The sequence below is a fragment of the Condylostylus longicornis genome, unplaced genomic scaffold (assembly GCF_029603195.1).
Source record: "Condylostylus longicornis isolate FDR11 unplaced genomic scaffold, ASM2960319v2 ptg000094l, whole genome shotgun sequence".
NCBI lineage: Eukaryota > Metazoa > Arthropoda > Insecta > Diptera > Dolichopodidae > Condylostylus > Condylostylus longicornis.
In genome coordinates, this window is record NW_026578062.1 from 607,277 (window position 1) to 628,698 (window position 21,422).

At 31.9% G+C, this 21,422-nt stretch overlaps 1 protein-coding gene across 2 annotated transcripts in view; it reads right to left on the reverse strand.

The window, feature by feature from the left end:
• LOC129613893 (paramyosin, long form) overlaps positions 1–21,422 on the reverse strand; it is a 36,758-nt gene that overhangs the window by 710 nt on the left and 14,626 nt on the right. For both annotated transcript variants that reach the window (XM_055528213.1, XM_055528212.1), the window contains exons 6-11: positions 20,018–20,889; positions 19,814–19,941; positions 19,635–19,747; positions 1,823–2,342; positions 1,667–1,762; positions 82–363 (exon numbers count right to left, since the gene is read on the reverse strand). In XM_055528213.1, coding sequence (XP_055384188.1) covers positions 82–363; positions 1,667–1,762; positions 1,823–2,342; positions 19,635–19,747; positions 19,814–19,941; positions 20,018–20,889 — 2,011 coding nt within the window. The remainder of the gene's footprint in view (positions 1–81; positions 364–1,666; positions 1,763–1,822; positions 2,343–19,634; positions 19,748–19,813; positions 19,942–20,017; positions 20,890–21,422) is intronic.

Here is a 21,422-nt window from a genome sequence, read left to right on the forward strand (position 1 = left end):
AGAAAGAAATAGGTATGTATTTTTATTAAAATGGGAAATAAATTAAATGAGAAACAACACAATTATAAAGTTTTTATTCACCTGTTCTACCATTTGCCTCTTGAAGAGACCTATTTTGGAATTTGCTTTTTCTAATGATTCTTGAAGTAAAGCAATATTCTTTTGATCTTCTTCGCATTGAATCATAACCTCTTTAACGGTTCTTTCTTTTTTCCTAAGAATTTTGATTGTTTCAGCATGTCTACGTTTTTCTTCTTCAAGCTCAAGCTCCAAATCTCTAATGCGAGCTTCAAGTTTAGAAATGATGCGTTTGCTACCAGCAACGGCATTAGCTTCCACTTCTTCTAAACGAATTGACAGATTCTGTTTTGATAGAAAAATAAGGAAAATCGTAAGAAAAGTGAAAGAAAATAAGCATGTTTTATTCTCTTAAAAAAGTTTTGAAAATTGTATGTTTGGTATCGGTGCTATACCAATTTTAGCTTGATTTAATTTTTTCATGACAATTTTTCTAGCGCTCAACACAAACATATTTTATGAACTGATTGATATTTATTAAGAGGATATTTATATGTAATTTAATTGAAACACGTTTTTTTTAATACCGGTGCTATTTTAACACTATTAGAACTTTGTAATAAAAAGGAATAACTTCAAAATGGCGAAATTTATGGCCGTCGCTCGATTAGCCAAAATAAAAAAATCGAAGAATAGCCCAGAAATATACTCAATCAGCTTTTAGTAAACGAACTACATCATTATAGTAAGATAAAAATGAATAATTTAACGGAAAGAATGGCAAGGTTAAGCAAAAACAAGTCAATATAATATCAGAACAAATACGGCCTTACGAAAAACCAATTTAAAATTTTGTGGCAAGCCAAAATATCATCAGCCAAATGTGGTCATTTGATAAATATTTTGTGGTCAGCCAAATTTTTAAAAAAATTTGTGAATACAAAAAAGATATACACTGCTTGTTCATCGAGTTCAGGTATGTTTGATGATCTGAACAGGCCAAGACCCATAATATTCTCCAAAAAGTTGGTATAGTAAAAAAAATAGTAGTAGATCTAATTAAATCTACTATAGTAACTTAGTAACACCAAGAAAAAGTAGTGATATGAAACAATATATCAGACGTGTTTGTCATAATGTCACAAGTTTTTAACCAGGTCCTATTGACGTTATTGAAGAAGTTGATCCCTGGGCTCCTTATTATTAAGAAGCGTATGAATATGCATATAAGTTGCCGCCAAAAGATCAAATTAATAATATCCAAAAGAATTAATGATTTAGAAGAAAACTTCAGAAAATTAAAGGAAATCAAGAAAGGAATAGGGTAATACATTTGTATTTTTAAAGAAATGCACGAGTTTTAAAAAAATGTTGGAGACGGCTTGCTCGCGCGAATTTGAAAAAATAAGAATGAAATATTGCGTTTGATAAAAGAAGTAAAAAATTTAAATACTCGAGCATTAAAAAGGAGCAGTAAAAAATTTAAATACTTGGACATAGTTTTGAACAGCAATCATTAGAACAACAGAAGAAGGTTTACCAACGATTTTTCTTAAATAAGAAATTTAGTTTATACAATTATTTATAATTTTTACAAAACTAATATTACCGACTAAACAAATTTATGCATATTTTAAAAATAACTTACTTTGACTTCGACCTCCAGAGATTTTTTGATTGTTTCAATTTTCACTATGCGTTCCTGTTCTTCTTGTAACGATTCGATAGTGTGCTTAAGTTCAACCTATTTGTAAGAAAAATAAAATTAATGTTACTCAACAAAAATAATAACTAAATATCCAACTTGAATTTTTTGGTATCTCTCATCACTTATACGTAATTCTTTTGTGATTTCTTCATAGTCAGCGGCTACAACTGCTAATTCTTGTTCAATTTTGGTTTTGGACGATGCCAAATTAACATTAACGACAGTCAATTCATTTATACGTGTTTGACATTCTTCAACTTGAATTTCAACTTGTCGTTTAGCTCTAGTTGTATTATCTAAATTTAAACGGACTTCTTCTAGTTCACCATTAAGTGATTGAAGACGACGCTGTGCGACACTGTACTGATCTAAAGTTTGTTGTAATTGACGTTGAAGTTCATCATAATGAGCTTGAAGTTCAGTAAGTTGTAATGATTGTTTTTTAATCACCTTTTGTAAATCAATATTTGTCTTGTTAGCAACATCTAAAGACATTTCTAATTCAGTAATTTGAATTTGCAACTTCTTCTTGATGCGAGCAACTTCAGTTTTCAATTTTGTTTCAGCTTCAACTACTCGCGCATTCAATTGTTCGATTTCAATAGCAGTTTGTTTGCTTTGGAATTTTAAAATAAAAAATTTATGAATTTCAATATACTTTGTGTTTAAAGGCCTTTTATAAGAAATTTGCTAGAAAGTTTTTGATAAGAGTTTATATTAAAAGTAATGTATAACTACTGTAAATGAATAAATGAAAATATAAAAAATATAAAAAATAGGACAAATAATTTTAAATTTTGGAATATAGATTTTAAAAACGCGTAATGATCGCTAAACAATATTCATGACAATTTCAGACTTCAAAAATTTTTGGTCTATGAGACATTTTGAAATAATTATTTGAAAACTTCTTATTTACAAGGTTAATAAAAATTTCATTGCATACATACTTTAAATTAAGAAGTTTATTGTGGCAACATGGAGATGTATTTCGATAAAAAAACTATTGTTACCCCTAACCGGAACTGTTATTTGCAAAATTTGTCGATTGAAAATGTGTTACAAATTGAATTGATTGAAAATAAATTACAAATGGAATATGTAATTATTTAGCTATTTACTCTGATGTAGTAAATTAGATTTTTCGATAAGAAACTTATTTTAATAATTTCTTCCACTAACTACATATAACTTTTAAATAAATTCTTTCTTATAACTATACATATTTTAATATATACATTCTTTAATATGTACATACTTTTGTAATTATGCATTGTAACAAAATTTATTTAAGTTAATTTGTAAGTATTTCTAGATTCTTAAGTTAATTTAAATTATCGCTTTTCAAGTTTATTTAAGCTTAAGTTTTTTTGTAAGATCTTATGTATTAAACTTGATTTGTTAAAAATAGATCACAAATTTTCAAGAAAATTTTAATTGTACATAGTATGTACATAAATATGCTGGTTGAAATTTTTTATATGCAATTAACTTTAATATTTGCTATTATTACCCGAATCGAAACTATATTATGAGTTAATTTTAATATTTGCCGCAATAATATATCACGTAAATGAATCTCATTACAGTTTTCAGCTATATATGAGACAGGGTTATAATAATTTTTGTTTTGTTTATGAAAAAAGGTTTAACATTTTAGTTAAAGAGCAAAAATTCTCCACAAAAAAACCCACCTGGAATCTGAATAAAATTCAATTGTTTTTGAGTTAAGATTAGTAAGCTGACGCTTCATGTTTAACAAAGATGAAGATACCTTATAATCTAAATTATCAATTAGTCTTTCATCTATTAATTCCATATGATGCGTATGAGCAGAAATTGAAGATCTATTTTCTAAAGTTTGGCTTACAGCACCAGTATTTTGCGCGACTTTTTCTTGCATTTGAAGTTCCTCTTTTTGAATACGAGACTGTTTTAGATTATTTTCACTTTCAGCTAAAAGAGCTTTAGCAATTTGTTTTGCCGATGCACCTCGTATAGCATTTTTAAATTCTGCAGACATTGGTGCCATTTCAGAGACTTCCATTGCTGAATATTTTTTTTTCTCTTATTTAACTTAACTGCTATACAATGAAAGCCACAAAATTAACATTTTTTAGACAGATTTTAAGATTTTGAAAATAGATAAATGTTCTTACTCCTTATTTGCAGTTTCTAACGTTCACGTTCAGCTTTTATTGAAAGACTAAACTTTGAAGAATATTCCACTTTTAAAAATAATTATGTAAAAAGAACAATTAAAATAAAAAGAATTTTTTTTTAATTCTTTTATATTTTTATATACCAAAGAAGTGCATCTGTTTAGGAAAGTAATAATATTTGTGTTCGTGTAACTTTATACATATACATATGTATATATCAATTGAAAAATGTTAATATCAGTGACAAAAATAAAAATGATTTGAAAAAAAATTTGCATGACTACACAAAAAAGGGCTTTCTAAAATATTTTGCATTATTATTTTAGTTATAATACATGCCAAAAAAAAAATCAAAAACTAAAAGAACATGCTCACTGATTTCTATTTCAATTTTTGTAAATGTGTAAATATAAAAATAACTCGTAAAAAAAGAAGGGGATTGAACAGAAGAAAACAAAATTTTTCTTTTTGCTTGCTCTCTAATTTTTTCGTTTTTAAAATTGCTGACATTCTGTCATTCAGGTATTTGTTTTAATTTTATTGTTAATTTAAAAAAGAAGTTCAACTTCGCAAGTAGCGCTGAAAATTAAAACAAGTAAAAACGTTTCAGTCGGTATGAACCGATTGAATTATACCCTGCACCTTTCATTGTTGTATAACAATTACTCAAACCTGTGAAACCATTCTATAGAAACTTTACGGATATGTCTGACGTATAATTGAACACACAACTACTAAGTTTCATGAATCTGACTTTATTATTTTTCCAAATATTTAAAATTAGCTTTTGGAGTTGTATGGCAGGTACCCGAACCTGCCAAGCAATTCCACTAAAACTTCGCTAATATATCTGATCTATAATTGGACACACAACTGCCAAGTTTCATGAATCTAACTTTATTACTTTTCCAAATATTTAAAATAAGCTTTTGGACTTGTATGGGAGCCACTCGAACCTGTCAAGCAATTCCACCAAAACTTCAGAAATATCTTTGACCTATAATTGGACACACAACTGCCAAGTTTCATGAATCTGTCTTTATTATTTTTCCAAATATTTAAAATTAGCTTTTGGAGTTGTATGGCAGGTACCCGAACCTGTCAATCAATTCCACTAAAACTTCGCAAATATATCTAATTTATAATTGGACACACAACTGCCAAGTTTCATGAATTTGACTTTATTATTTTTCCAAATATTTAAAATTAGCTTTTGGAGTTGTATGGCAGGTACCCGAACTTGTCAAGCAATTCCACTAAAACTTCGCAGGTATATCTGATCTATAATTGGACCCACAACTGCCAAGTTTCATGAATCTAACTTTTTTATTTTTTCAAATATTTAAAGTAAGCTTTTGGGCTTGTATGGGAGCTACTCGAACCTGTCAAGCAATTCCACCAAAACTTCAGAAATATCTTTGACCTATAATTGGACACACAACTGCCAAGTTTCATGAATCTGACTTTATTATTTTCCCAAATATTTAAAATAAGATTTTGGACTTGTATGGGAGCCACTCGAACCTGTCAAGCAATTCCACCAAAACTTCAGAAATATCTTTGACCTATAATTGGACACACGACTGCCAAGTTTCATGAATCTGACTTTATTATTTTGCCGAATATAAAAAATTTGCTTTTGGAGTTGTATGGCAGCCACCCGAACCGGTGCAGCTATCCCATTATAATTTTTAGAGCATATGTAGAATATAATTGGACACATGTATACAAAATTTTATATTTATAGCTTTATTAGTTTTTGAAATATTTAAAATAAACTCTTGGAGTTGTATGGCAGCTACCCGAACCCGTTGTCCGAATTAGTCCAATAACAATAGGGTTCGTCCTTGGCACAAAAGAAAAAACTTGTGAAAGTTTGGTGTCGATTGCATTATTCGTTTTTGAGTTATCGTGCGATCGGACGGACGGACGGACGGACGGACATGTCTAAACCGACGCAGAATTTTACGCTGAGCAAGAATATATATATATGTCCATACCGCAGATGACTCCTTCAAGTAGTTACAAACTCCATACCAAAGTTAATATACCCTTCACGAAGTGCAGGGTATAAAAAAGGAAGGGGGTGAGCGACAACGGCGGACGATTTCCTTTGTTAGCCCAAGACATGGGCGGTACGGCAAAATCAAGTGTTCAAAATTAAAACACATGGAAACAGATGATGCCAAAAATATCGCTGGCGATAAAATGGAATTTTAAGATATTTTACCGTTGACGGTATAATCCGCGGTGATAGTCTCTCTTCATACTAGGAAAATCTATTTATATACACTATATGTATTTTATAGGAATTTTGCTATCGCCTTCTTTTATATATCTTTTTAATATAATGTATATGAGAATGTAAAAGTTGAAAGGAAATATAATTTTCAACATCTTTAAATATAATTTTTATCAGTTTTATAAATGCAACTTCATTATTTTGTCGAATATTTTAAATTTTCTTTTGGAACTGTGTGACAGCTACCAAAATCTGTCAAGCCATTCAGGGATATATCGGATAAGTAATTGGACACACGACTGGCTAATTTCATGAATCTAACTTTATTATTTTTTGGAATATTTAAAGTTAACTTTTGGAAAAAATTCCATTACAATTTAAAAAGTAAACTAATTGTGCATACTCGTAAAATGAGTGAACTTACAGTTGAAAAATTTGGAAACTAAAAGATAATCTAAAAAGTACTTAAAATATATATTCATACAAACAGATAATTATAAGAGGAAAAGAAAAAAAATCCAAAAAAAGAAATAAAAACAAAAGAAATTTATATATACATATAATATAAAAAATAAATATATACAAGTACATAATCAAACATCCAAATACATAAATATATTCTCAAATAAATTTTTAAATTAGTCTTCATAGTACGTATGTAGTGTCCACTCAAAAGTCAGATGAAAATAGTGTAGGAGAATTCTATTCGCCCGAAAACCAGTGACGAACGCACCCTCAAAACTATAGAACATAATTAAAACAAAGCATAAGTATGCATGAGCAAACCAGTAACTATGATTAACCCATTGGAAAAATTTGATTATAAAAAACTAGAAAAAGAACAACTAAAATATAACAAGTAAAAACGTTTCAGTCGGTATAAACCGATTGAATTATACCCTGCACCTTTCGTTATTGTGTAGCAATTACTTGAACCTCTAAAATCATTCTATAGAAACTTCACGGACATGTCTGACCCATAATTGGACATCCGACTGCCAAGTTTCATGAATCTGACCTTATAATTTTTCCAAATATTTAAAATTAGCTTTTGGAGTTGTATGGTAAGTACCTGAACCTGCCAAGCAATTCTACCAAAACTTCACAAATATATCAGATCTATAATCGGACACACAACTGCCAAGTTTCATGAATCTGACTTTATTATTTTTTCAAATATTAAGAATAAGCTTTTAAACTTGTATGGGATCTACTCGAATCTGTTAAGCAATTCCACCAAAACTTCAGAAATATATGTGACCTATAACTCGACATACAACTGCCAAGTTTCATGAATCTGACTTTATTATTTTTCCAAATATGTAAAATAAGCTTTTGGAGTTGTATGGCAAGTACCCGAACCTGTCAAGCAATTCCATCAAAACTTCACAAATATATTTGATCTATAATCGGACACACAACTGCCAAGTTTCATGAATCTGACTTTATTATTTTTCCAAATATTAAGATTAAGCTTTTAGACTTGCATGGGAGCTACTCGAACCTGTCAAGCAATCGCACCAAAACTTTAGAAATATGTCTGACCTATAATTGGACACACGACTGCCAAGTCTCATGAATTTGACTTTATTATTTTTCCAAATATTTAAAATAAGCTTTTAGACTTGTATGGGAGCTACTCGAACCTGTCGAGCAATTCCACCAAAACTTCAGAAATATATTCGAGCCATAATTGGACACATGATTGCCAAGTTTCATGAATCTGACTTTATTATTTTTCTAAATATTTAAAATTTGCTTCCGGAGTTGTATGTCAGGTACCCGAACCTGTCAAGCGATTCCTCTAAAACTTCAGAAATATATTTGACCTATAATTGGACACATGACTGCCAGGTTTCATGGATCTGACTTTATTATTTTGCCGAATATAAAAAATTTGCTGTTGGAGTTGTATGGCAGCCACCCGAACCGGTGCAGCTACCCCATTATAATTTTTAGAGCATGTGTAGAATATAATTGGACACATGTATACAAAATTTTATATTTATACCTTTATTAGTTTTTGAAATATTTAAAATAAACTCTTTGAGTTGTATTGCAGCTACCCGAACCCGTTGTCCGAATTAGTCCAATAACAATAGGGTTCGTCCTTGGCACAAAAGAAAAAACTTGTGAAAGTTTGGTGTCGATTGCATTATTCGTTTTTGAGTTATCGTGCGATCGGACGGACGGACGGACGGACGGACGGACGGACGGACGGACGGACGGACGGACGGACGGACGGACGGACGGACAGACGGACATGTCTAAATCGACTCAGAATTTTACGCTGAGCAAGAATATATATATATGTCCATACCGCAGATGACTCCTTCAAGTAGTTACAAACTCCATACCAAAGTTAATATACCCTTCACGAAGTGCAGGGTATAAAAATATTGTTTAGCAGAAGCAGTGCAAATATTTTTAAATTTGTGTACATTCTTGTTAATACATATATTTAAACTCAAGTAGATTCACTTAGCCCGACTTTACTGAAGTAGGCGGCAAAATATATTTGTAAAAAGTATATTTCACTTTCTAGAAACTATTGCGTAATGTCCCATTTCAAAACAAGTTTGAATAAGGCAGAAATATGGAGAAGTTCTACAGTGGTGAGTTTAGCGAATTCTATTGAAGGACTTTAACTAAATATTTTAGTTTAAGTTAAACTATAAATATCTTTTATATAAAATCAAAATTATATGCTCATGGTATGATGAATTAAGAGGAAAATTTTGGGGGAAAAAATTTGATGTAGAGCTCAACATATTTATGAAGAAATGTTCGAAAATGACGATTATTCGAAAATGAAATTATGAAGAAAACTTCTAAAATGATGCATATGGTAAATTAAAGAAATATTTACATATGTAATATTTATACACATTATAATGGGGATAAAAGGTGAAGTGTTGAGAGTTTAGAGGAAAACATTTACTTGAAGTTTATTTTGAACATAAAGAGCAACAAGGAAATCAACCAAAGATATCAAAAATGAACGAAGAAAATACAAAGAAAATTAAAAATGTAAGAAAACAAAAAATATATAAAATGAATGCTAACCAAACAATTCTAAAAATATTTGAAAATGAACTGCAATGAAATCCTTTACGATACAAAATCAAAACTATTCCTGCATAAGTTTCCAAAAATTGCAGTTTTTGAATACGTAGATGAAATTTAATACCATTTCTTTAATTTGATCATATCTGAAAATTGTAGATATGTTAGATTCTCAGAGTGTGAGAGAATAACCATGCCAAAAATTGCAAAAAAATACTTTAAGATAAATGTTAATTCCAACAACAATTTTGTCGTTACATACAATTAAATGTTAATTTACAATAAATGTTAATTTCAACAGTATATTTTGTGCGTTACATACGCCCTTTATAAAAGCTGATTTTTTCTGTGGGTAAATGCTAGGAAATGCCCTGTAAAAGCATCAGCTCTGCTAACAAATCCGACTCTCACCTCCTAGAAGGTAGGTAACATAGTTACCTGTCTGGTTTCTCCTGGGAAACTTACTTAGCAAGGCTGACGAGAGCGGATGAAAGCGAGTACTTCGCGCTTAAACCGGGTTTCGTTGGTTAGGAGCGCGCGGGCGGTAAAGCCAGAAGCGTCTGACCTAGAATAGCTCCCTGGTCTGCGTCTGAATCCTGAGGGGCGGTAGTTTTTGAATACTGGCAAGATGTATAAAATGCAAACATGAATCATTTGTGCAATGGGCAAAACAAAAGGATTTAATACCCCAGGTGGTAATCTAATGCGTTGGAGAATTCACCCTCTTCGGAGGTCGGCTATGCGGATTCTGGGGACAGCCATTGATTGCATTTGATAGATTCGTTCTGGAGGAACGCGAAAACCCGACGTTCGCCACCTACATCTGATGCACGGAATTTAATAAACAATAAAGCTATAGAAGGTGGACTATCGAACACTCAAGCTCCACAAATTAAGAAGGAAATAAACATGAGTAAAGTTCCAGCCAAAAAAAGTGATGATCAGAATGCTGACATACATAAAAGGATTAGCCGACTAGTTCTTCAACTGAGGACTGGGAATGAGAAGCTAAAGAAAGAGAAACATGGGAAAATTAAGAACAATAAGTCTAATGATCGTAGTTATAAAGCAAAAGACGTTCCACCACAAGCAAAGCAGTTGAGGTCAATCTTAGACTCCTACTCAACAGATGAGGAAGAACTCGCCGGAGAAACAGATTGGATCCTAAAGCAAAAGGGGTCCATTAAAAAACGAAAAGCGGAATCATCTCCGGAAGTGGTCCAGGAGACGATCAACGCTGAGAAAGCCGATTTTTCTGATTATAAAAATCGAGGCGATGTCACGAAAAACTCTAGGCCGCCTCCAGTAGTCATAAGAAATGTGGATGACTATAATCAAATAGAGTCAATATTAAAAAATAAAGACGTCATTTATAGGGTTAAAATGATAAATAACAATCAATTTAACCTCATTGTAAATTCCGAAATGGGTTACAGGAACCTTACCAGGGCCATGAATGGATCTGGACTAGAATGGCATACCTATGAGAACAAACAGCGAGAGAATTAAAAGTGAAAATGGGAAAAACATTATGTTGCCTCTATCGCTGTTTATGTTAACGTTCTCAAATGACAAGGAGATGAAAAAAATTTATGAAATCGATCACACACAGGATGAAAGTTAGGATAGAGGCACTTCGAAAGGATAGTCCTATTCCGCAGCATAAAAGGTGTCAAAGATATGGGCATACACAAAAATTTTGCCAGAGATAACCAAATTGTGTTAAATTTGCAGGCAGACACTTAACCATAGTTTGTAGTAAGCCGAAGAGCACTGTATCAAAGTGTTCCAATTATTTGGAGCCCGACCCAGCAAACTATAGGGGATACGCTGTAGCTAGGGAACTGCAAAAACGTAGAAATAACAACAGCAACAATAATGTGAAGAAGAATTCTGACCGGCCACCGAGGCAATTCACCTCGAGAATAGCCTCAAAAGATGTAACATACAAGGACGTTCTCCAAACGAAAACCGATAGCAGGTGCACAAGCAGAAAAGTAACGGCTAGTGACGTTAGTGTTTTGTATAAAATGCAAAATATGATGCAAAGCATGCTAGATATGATGGACAAAATCTCTCAGATGTTGAACATTTTGGAGAGCGAAGGAAAAAAAATCGAATATCAAGAAATCTGATAAATGATGGAACAAGGTAATTTTAAAATAGCGGCCTGGAATTGCAATGGTATCGCAAATAAAAAGGACATGCTTGAAGTTTTCCACATACACAGAATATAGACGTGTGCTCGTGACTGAAACACATATGACTTTAAGAAGCATGATTCAATTTGAGATTATAGAATTTTCAACTCTAAGTACCTAGCGAAGGGCAAAACGGCGATAATAATAAAAGAAAATATAGTGTATTGTGACCTGCACCAGATGCAAGCCGAGGGACGGCGGTACAGATCACTTGGATCAACCAAAAATTTAGAGTTGTGCATTGTATTGTCACCTCAGATTTAAAATAGCGACAGAAATGTTTCAAAACGTTCTGGGCGACCTAGACGACAAATTTATATTTAGGGATGACCTTAACGCCAAGCACACTCATTGGGGTTTAAGGCATACTTTAACTAGAGGAAGAAAACTGAGGACAGCAATTAGCGGCGCGGGGTGCCTTTTTCACTCTACTGTGAAGCCAACGTATTGGCCAGCCGATGTTAATAAGTGTCCAGGTTTAACAGATTTCTTCATAATAAAACGGATTACGAAAAATTTCATTGAGGTACATGATGACTATGATCTTAACTCCAATCATTCGTTGGTTATTCCTAAACTTAAGGAAAATATTGTAATGAAAAGAGCGAAACCTGCACTGACAAATGAAACTACAGATTGGTCAAGATTTCGCTTAGAGATTGAACAACAAATAGATCTAAGATTTTACTAAAATTATTCAAAATACGGCATGGAGTAGTTCGAAAATTAATGCTATTAGAAGAATTGGTATTAACTAACCTCCACATATACTAGCAAAACTAAGGTAAAGCAGGCGGCCGAGGAAAAGGTGCAGCAAATGCGTGATCCTACTGATAAAGCTAGATATAATCGCGAAGCGCAGCAACTAAGACGTTGTATTAGAAAATATAAGTAGGATTCGGTTGCCAATTATGTTCAAAATTTGACGGCGTGTGAGAAAACCAATTACGTACTGTGGAAGACAACAAAGAAAATGAAGCAACCTATCAAACATCTCACTTCTATTAAAACCAAAGATGGAACGTGGGCAAAAGCTGACAAGGAAAATGCAAATGCGTTTGTGTATCATTTGGCCGATATATTCTGTCCGCATGACAGTCAGGACGTGTATGAAAATGGGGAATCTGCTTTTGTTGAGGATAGGGTGACTATTCCAATTGTCAAGGAAAGAGATGTTATAGAGGAAATCGGGACTTTTAAATCTAAAAAAGCTCTGGGTTTTGACGTAATACGGGCCGATATTTTGAAAAAATTACACAAAAGGGGCTTCAGCCAATAATTGGAAGTAAAAAATTAATCGCCGGAACCACTCAACCTTAGACCAGATTCATTGAATAACTATCCTAATAGAAAATTCACTGGAAGAAAAATCAATATGTTCTATCATATTTTTGAACGTAGCCCAGGCTTTCGATAAGGTTTGGCATTGTGGATTAATAAAAAACCTTAGACAAATACTACCAAGGCAGTATGTTAACCTGCTCGAATCTTACTTCACTAACAGGGTATTTCGAATTAAACAGGAAGAGGAGTACTCTTCGCCTAGGGATATCAGGTCGGGGATGCCACAAGGCAGTATGTTGGGCCCGATATTATACTTGCTATATACGTGTGATATTCCTGAATCGGAAGGAGTGACAACAGCTAGATATGCTGATCATACAGCAGTTATCGCAATATGACGGAATAAAAATGAATCTACAAAAAATTAGAAAAGGCCAGTGATGAGATCTCAAGATGGACTAGAAAGTGGAATATAAAACTTAACAAGGTGAGATCAGTACACGTGTATTTCACTAATAGGAAAATTGATAATAAATTTTCGGTTTGGATAAATGGAGTCTTAATTCCGTTCCCAAACACCGTGAAGTATTTGGAAATGACATTGCACGCAAAGCTCAGATAGAAGGAGCACTTAAAGAAAAAGAGAGCTCAACTCGAGGAGGAATACAGGAAGTTTAAATGGCTTTTGGGAAGGCGTTCTTCGTTATCAGTATACAATAAAGTTTTGATATATAATCAAATGTTTAAGCCTGTCTGGGCTTACGGTATTCAATTATGGGGATGCGCTGCGCAGACTCAATCTATTCAAAGATTTCAAAATAAGGTATTACGAGACATTGTAAACGCCCGCTGGTATGTCCGTACTGCCGATATACAAAGGAATCTCACGATCCTAAGTGTCACAGACGAAATTAAACAGCAATCAAGCCAATCATGAAATACGTTTATCCAATCATATCAATATCGAGGCGGCTCGATTGGTTGACAATCAAAACTTGTTTAGGAGACTTAAACGTACGAGATCTCTCGAGTTAGTTTAATGTTTTCGATTTTTTTTTGTTTTAACTATAAACTAAAATTGTTTTAATGATTAAAACTGGTGAAACAATTAATTGAAGGGCTAAGAAGCTGTGCTACCTTCGTCTCCGTTCAGCGGGTAGCCCAAGTTTGATTTGTATATCTGCATGTTCTCATGATTTTCTCCCCTGTGTTTTACTTTTACCTCTTTTGTAAACCGTTTCGTAGGTATGTTTTATAACACGCGATCTGTTTAGTAGATATGTTTTGCAAGCATTGAATCGAAATTCGCGTTAATTTCACTTAAATGTTCCTTGTTGTTTAAGCCTAGTTGTAACAGGTCTTTTCTTTTGATCTATTCTAAATTTGCCGTAATTATTGCATTCAATGTTGTAACACCGAATCTTTCACATTCCCTCTATTTATCTTTAGCTGAATTTAACAAGTTACTCAGTTGGTATTTGTTGTTGGTTTTCAATGTCCGAATATTATGTTTTTTAGTTGTTTATTCATCAAATCGTAAAGCGATGATCATAAGTTGAAGATACCCATGTTGTTCCTTGTCCTTCCAATAACCTGTTTTGTTTATACAACATATTCATATTTTGCCGCTTAATTTTTTGTTTTTTCCTCCTCATGAGTTTCTTATTACATTCAACGGAAAACCCGTTCTTCACAGCCGTGTCCATGAACGTTACTTCTCCGTTAATGACAATAAGTGTTATTAGCATTCATTAGTTCACGTAGTCTCACTTAATGGTATGAGTCTTTTGGGATACATCTTTGCGTGATTGATTACCTCCTGTGTATGTTAATTTTAATGTTGTCTAATTTACTTTTTACAAGTATATCCAAAAAAGGTAAAACTCCATTCTCCTCAATTTCACAGGTAAATTTGACGCTTTTGTGTAAATTATTAATGTATTTGCTGATATTTCCTAGTTTTTCCTTATCCACTATTACGAAGACGTCGTTAACATAAAGCATTCATATTCTAGGCATCACGCTTTCCTATGAAGGCGTTCTAGGCATGACACCTCTGTCTTTTTTTCCAATTGCGACATAAATAATTCAGCAATAAATGGCAATGGTGGATTGCCCATCAATACTCCCGACTTTTTTTGGTACACCTCGTTTCTTTTCAATTTTCTTCTTATTCTGTTCTGTTTCTTCTTATTCTGTTTGGATAAAAATACCTTTAAATATCCTAGTGCTTCGTTAACTGGAACACTGGGAAACAGCGTCCTGACAACGTACGAAACTATCAGGTCTAATTGTTAAATTTTTGGTTTTTTATTGTGGATTCCTCCCTATAATTTTTTACATTTCAAATATTTTTTCGCGAATTGAAGTTCTTTATCAAATTAGCGATTTATATGTTTTTTAAATTATGTATTTATTATTTACGGAATATGTTTTTTGAATTACGTCTGTCCGATATCTGGTTCTCAAGATAAAGAGCTTCATTACAGAGTCTTAAACGTATTGGTTACCAATATGATTGATCACATTTGTCTGCTGGATCATAGATTACAATTAATGTATTGTTATTTTGGTCATTATAATTAAATTGTGACGAAAAGAGCAGTCTTTGGTATCACTGTTCTTTTTGACTGTGGTTTGAATTTTTCCGCAATTATGCGATCGTAGTTCTGTTTCGTAAATGTTTCGAAACCACTGAATCGAAATTCCTTATAATTCCTTTCCTTGCACGTTTTACCTCACTTAAATGTTGCTTAAGCCTTGTCCAATATGAAGTTTAGTTGCGTTTTAAGTCCTGTTTATTCATCAGTGTAATTAGCATTTTAAGAGTTGAACGGTTAGTTAGAATTATAAAGTTGAACATCGCCAATTTATGTTTTCTTGAATGGTACGAGTTCTTTGGGATGTATATTTGTGTGATTGTTTCCTTCCTGTACATGTTGAAAACAATTTTATCTGATTTCTTTTTCAGGAATATATCAAACAAAGGTACAACTCCATTCTCGTCAATTTCGTAGTAGGAATGACCAATTCTATTACATTGTGGTACTCATTAATACTCGTTACTAATTGATATGATGGTATTGATCTTTTTACTCGTTACCAGGTAGTCGTACTTTTATTTTTTTCACATATTCCGAGTAGAGATGGAAAAAGCTACGATTCAAGCGCGTAAGTAGCGCACGAAATGAATTACCAAATATAAAAGTATTTTATTCCGAAGAAAAAAGAGTTTTCTTGTTATACATCTTAAGAAAATCGCTGTATTTCTGTTACTGCAGATTTTAAAAATATTTGTGCTTTCGAGGAAGCAATTTGAAAAAAAATATGGTATTTTCAGGCCTTGGAGAGTTCATAACTTTTTAAAGGATGTAGGGAGAGATACATATATGACAGTTTTCGTCAATAAAATATATATTTTTCTCGTAAATATCCATTTATGTATAAAATTTCAACTTTGCATTTTTCATAATTTTCTATTAAAAATGGCTTAGTGATTTTGGGGGCAGGTAATTTTGTTTTAAAGCAATATTACTTATTAATAAAGTAAAAGTCTTCACAGTTCATAGAAAATAGTTTGGAATTCGGTAGAACAAAAAAATTTTCAGAGTTAACTGATAAGTAAATAGTGTATCACATTTTTCGAATAAAGTATTATAGTTTTTTAAACAAATTTATAAAAATCGTTCTTACGAGTATATATTATGCACATGAATAATATATACTATTTATTTTAATATATTAGCACGAACGCATAATCAAATGGTATTACAGATTTACAACTCTGTATGTAATTCCATAAAATAGTTCAAGATTTTAATAGCTCGATTTCCCATATCTGTCTGTTCCTTTATTCGTCAGCATTACTTTGCGGCAATTCAGAAATGCTCTAAGCTGTGTTTATTAAACGGCGTGGGTGTTTTGCATCAATTAGGGGTTACATCACACCAATCTAACATGAGTTTATAAAATTTTATGGTATTAACGTGCGAATCCTCATTAATTTACGTACGCTGAAGAAAGTGGTTCAATTAAGTGCGATTCAGCTCAAAAATTATTTACTTATACCTCACAGACCACAAGTCCCACATATTTCAAATTTAGCAAAAACAAGTTTGATAACCGTGAAATTGTTCCCATAAAATTAGGTTTTTGTTTTTGTACAAGTTTTTACAATAGCTGTTGCACAACTTTAAAATTAATTTTTTCAAACGTGGTAAATTATAAATCCTAAATTGCATTCAATTTTTACATTAATGTTTGATAATAGGGGCATCGTTCCAATAAAATATTATTGCGGATGTATAAATTTTTACATTAGTTACAACGATTTCAAAAATTTTGTCTGTCTAAATAAATATAATTCAATAATCTACTGATAAATGAGTAAATCTTACTGAGTAAATGTTGCAAAAATTTTTAGTAATTGAGCATAGATATTTTGGTTTTTAAATGTATTAGACAATGATTTTCGATCTTTTTGTTTTAATTAAGTAAGCCTGTATTTTACTTATCATAACCAAATAAATTTCAAAAAGTTTTTCAAACGTTGAATAAATTATGTGGTTCGGGAGCAAGCCAACGATGCTGAAGTTCCACTTTACGTGTTAATCATATGTAGCAACGTGCAAAAATTTGCGAGAATTTTGTGTTGTAAAAAAATGCGTAAGGCATACAAAGTAATAGGTTTCATATTCATATGAAAAGATATCAATAAAGCAAATTAAATTATAATTTTAAATAATATAAAATATAATTTAAATAAATGATGGCTGAGAAAAACTGAGATAAGGTAATGATACTGCCATAATAAACATTAAAATGCCATATTGACACCTAATAATCTTGCATCATGAATGAATAAAAGAGCTGCGATATCTACTGGGAAAAACTTCATGTCATCTCTTTGCAGGTCGTAAGATGCAAGTCTGCTCAGTGCATACGATTCTAAAACTTTACACAGAGCTTGGAATAATTAAATTGAGACAAAAATTAGAACAAGAAAAGAGCGAATATATAGCATAAGGTCGTTGGTTTGAGGGAAGTTAGATGGGTTAAGATGAAATAAAATTTGAGGAAATGAATAACGCAAATAACACAAGAGGAATTCGCGTAACAATGCGCGATAATGTGGAATGTGAGCAGCCGAATCTTTTAATAGACGGCTGAATATTCCCACACATATTAATACATAAATGCACATAGATTGCTCCCGATGCCAGGACTAAAAATGAGACAGACCACAGTTGCATTAGTCAAAATAAGTAAAATTGATCTTGGATGAAAGAATATGGAGGTGAGCAGGTGCACAAGGAGATCACGTACTTGTAACTGCTGACATAAGAATCAATTTTACAGATCCTAACTCGCTTATGAATCTACAAAGGTTGAACCTGTACAAATATTGACTTCAAGCGATACAGAAGTACTTGATGAACAATGAAAAAGAATCTCCAAAAAAATTAATAATATTCCCGGCAAAAACAAGAGAAAGCTCTATAGCAATATGATAAGAGCATCTCAAAGAGCTGCAGAATAAAACGACGATCACACACATCGCAAAACTGATGCAAAAAGGAGTAGTCTATAAGAAAGTGGTAGCATGAAAAGCGTAATAATTACCTCCAACTTAGTGAATGAAAAAATTATTAAAGAATAGTGTATTTTAAATGTTTTGAAATATTCATGTTATACAATTTACCGTATGTATTCAAACAAACCTTTTATTTGAGAATATTGTTTTGTTTACTTTTGCTTTTAATTTTTTATGTTTTTATTTCTATACTATTAGTTTAATACACACAAAAGTAACAGTTCCCTTTTTTTTATCTTTCGCTCTTAATTGTTTTTTTACCTTGATATTTAAATGGTATGACCAAAGATATAGAACGAAAAATATTTAAAGCAGGAAGGCTTCGGTCAGTATGGTGTCAACACAATTGAAAAGTGCAATTAAATTAAAAATATTCAATGCACGCCTGAAATCCGTAAGGTTGTATAGCAGTGGAACATAGTCGTTTTCAAAAGCTGCAGATGTTTATTAAAAAATGTACGAGGACAGTCCCGCTAGATCGAGATTTCTTTCAAATAGAACTAATGAACGTTCTTTAAATATGTCGCACTATTCCATACCAAAATAAAACAACAGCATGTATGTTGCTAAATTTTAATAAACAGAAACTGAATGCCACTCTACTATTTAATTGTTAAAAAACAATATTGCATTTTCTAAATCACTTATCATCTCGAAAGTTTTGAAGAACTTGTCTATTTAGTTTTTTAAAAAATTTTATTGACAAATTTTTTTAATTGCACAAAATCGGACGAACTATTTATCACAAATAGACAATGAACATAGTCAATATATAGATTAGAAGGTGAAAGTTACGAGTATTTAAGTATCCGAAAAAAATTTATGTCAACAAATTATAATGCACAGCTATGTTACTGCGAACATCATTTTCATATATTTTTCTTCTTTGTCAGTTTTACTTGTTCAGTGATTAACCTCCATTCTATAAATTAGAGTATTGTCGTGGTTCCAGGATATTATATTAGTTCACTCTCTATTTTCAGATATCGCATTTGCATTTAATAATTAATAAGTAAGTTATTAATTTTAAATCTAGCGCTATAAAATTATTAGCATTTTAATTTTATAAATTTTAAGAAGAGAATAAAAAATCTAATATAATCTTATCCAAGTCTCAATCTAACGTGATACAACTTCGTTTTAATGTTAATATCAATCAAATTGCCCAGCCCCACTGGGGCTTTATTCATAATGCTAAATTAGCCACATTTCCTATAACGTTACTATATTTAATGAAGTTATAATCGAATATACTTATGTTATAGCAATATAAATACTTGACAACTATTTTTTTTTGATGAATTTGTGTTCAATAAACAAGAAAATGGAGGCAAAACTCTAGTTAAATTTTTTTTCTTACCGGATAGCTTCGATTTCCTCATCTTTTTCCATCAATCTTCTTTCAGCATCATGACGGAACTGTGCAAAATCAGCAGCTAATCTTTGTGCACGTTGTTCTTCAGCTTTTCTACCCTATTTAATATAAAAACCGATTAAAGCAGTCCGTGTTAATAGTATATCATTTTTTATTTAACTTACAGCTTCAGCTTCTTTATAAGCAGCGGCTAATTCATCCCGTTCATTTTCTAATCTTCGAAGTTCAAGCTCCAAATCGTGAAGGCGACGAGTTAAGTCAGTTATAACACCTTTAGCGTCGGATAGATCATCTGAATCAATAACAAAAGAAAAACATAAAATAAACATAGAAATCATATTTTAAAGATATGCTTTTTGGTTTTTTACCGCCAAGTTTTTTGTTTTCACGACCCAGTTGAGAGTTGGCATCACGGACCTTTTCGTTCTCATGATTTAATCTGACGATCTCGGCTTGTTTATTTCTTAAATCCCGTTGACATGTTTCATATAGCAAAACTGTTTCTTCCAAACGCGATTTTAGTTCCACATTAGATTTTTCTAAAGTATCACAACGTTTTTGTAGCTCGCGGCAAGTTCCATTAGCTTTTTCCAAGTCGATAATTAAAACTTCAACTTCACTTTGCAAACGACTTTTTTGTTTTTCCAAATTATTGCATTTGACGATAATTGACTCAATATGTTCTTCAAGTTCAGTGATACGTACAGTATATTTTCGTCGTAGATCTTCGACTTCTTCAACATGGGCAGCAGCTTCAGATTGGTATTTTGCTTGCCAAGTAGAGACGTCTCCTTGTGCTTTGATTAATTGGCGTTCAAGATCAATACGAGCTTCAGTTTCTTCTTCTAGCTGAACACGAACCGATTCTAATTCCGTTTCTATAGAATGAAGAGATTGTTCAAGCATTGAACGACGCCGATCTTCATCTTCCAATCTACGACGAGCATCTTCTAATTGAGAAATTATTTGGGTTCTTGAATAGGAAATGTTTTCAATTTGGATTTTTATATCTTGCACTTCTTTGGTTAACTCAATATTTTCTTGATGAAGTCTGGATTTATGTGAAGTTATATCTATAATTGTTCGATTCAGTTCTTCAATTTTAACGTTTAATTCTGTTATAGAAATTTCCAATCTCTCAATATGCTTTGATTGCATAATTTTTTCTTTATTAACTGATTCGACTTGTGATAATAATTCATAAATTTCGGCTTGGAATTTTGCTTTTTCCTTTTCGGCCCTATGAAAAAAAATATATTTTTAGACTTTTTGTATTTTAAGATAAATAATAACTTTGTGCCGCAAGTTTGTGTGTAGTTTGGTAATAAATTTGTAATACTAGAGTCTTCTTTCGAAAATCCATCTTGTTTATTTTATCCGTCTATAAAGTATTATTAAGCAAATCAGATGATATGGTAATGTAGAACTTATGAAATATATTAAAAAACGAGAAAAAATAGAGTTGACCTTGTCAACTCTGTGATACCCGTACGAATTTGTTATCCTATGTGCGAATAAATATGCCATAACTGACTATGGGACAGACTATGACTTTAAGTTGAAGTAAATTTCAGTGCTGTGTTCTTCAAAATATATTTTATATTGAAGTTGTATGGCAGCTACCAGTAAGAGTCAAGAAATTTTAACGAATTTTATCAAGCACATCGGTCCTACAAATATATTCGCTTGTATTAATTTCAATACCATAGCTTTTATAGTTTCTGAGATATAGCCAAATAAATTTTGAAATTGTATGGCAGCTACCCGAACCGG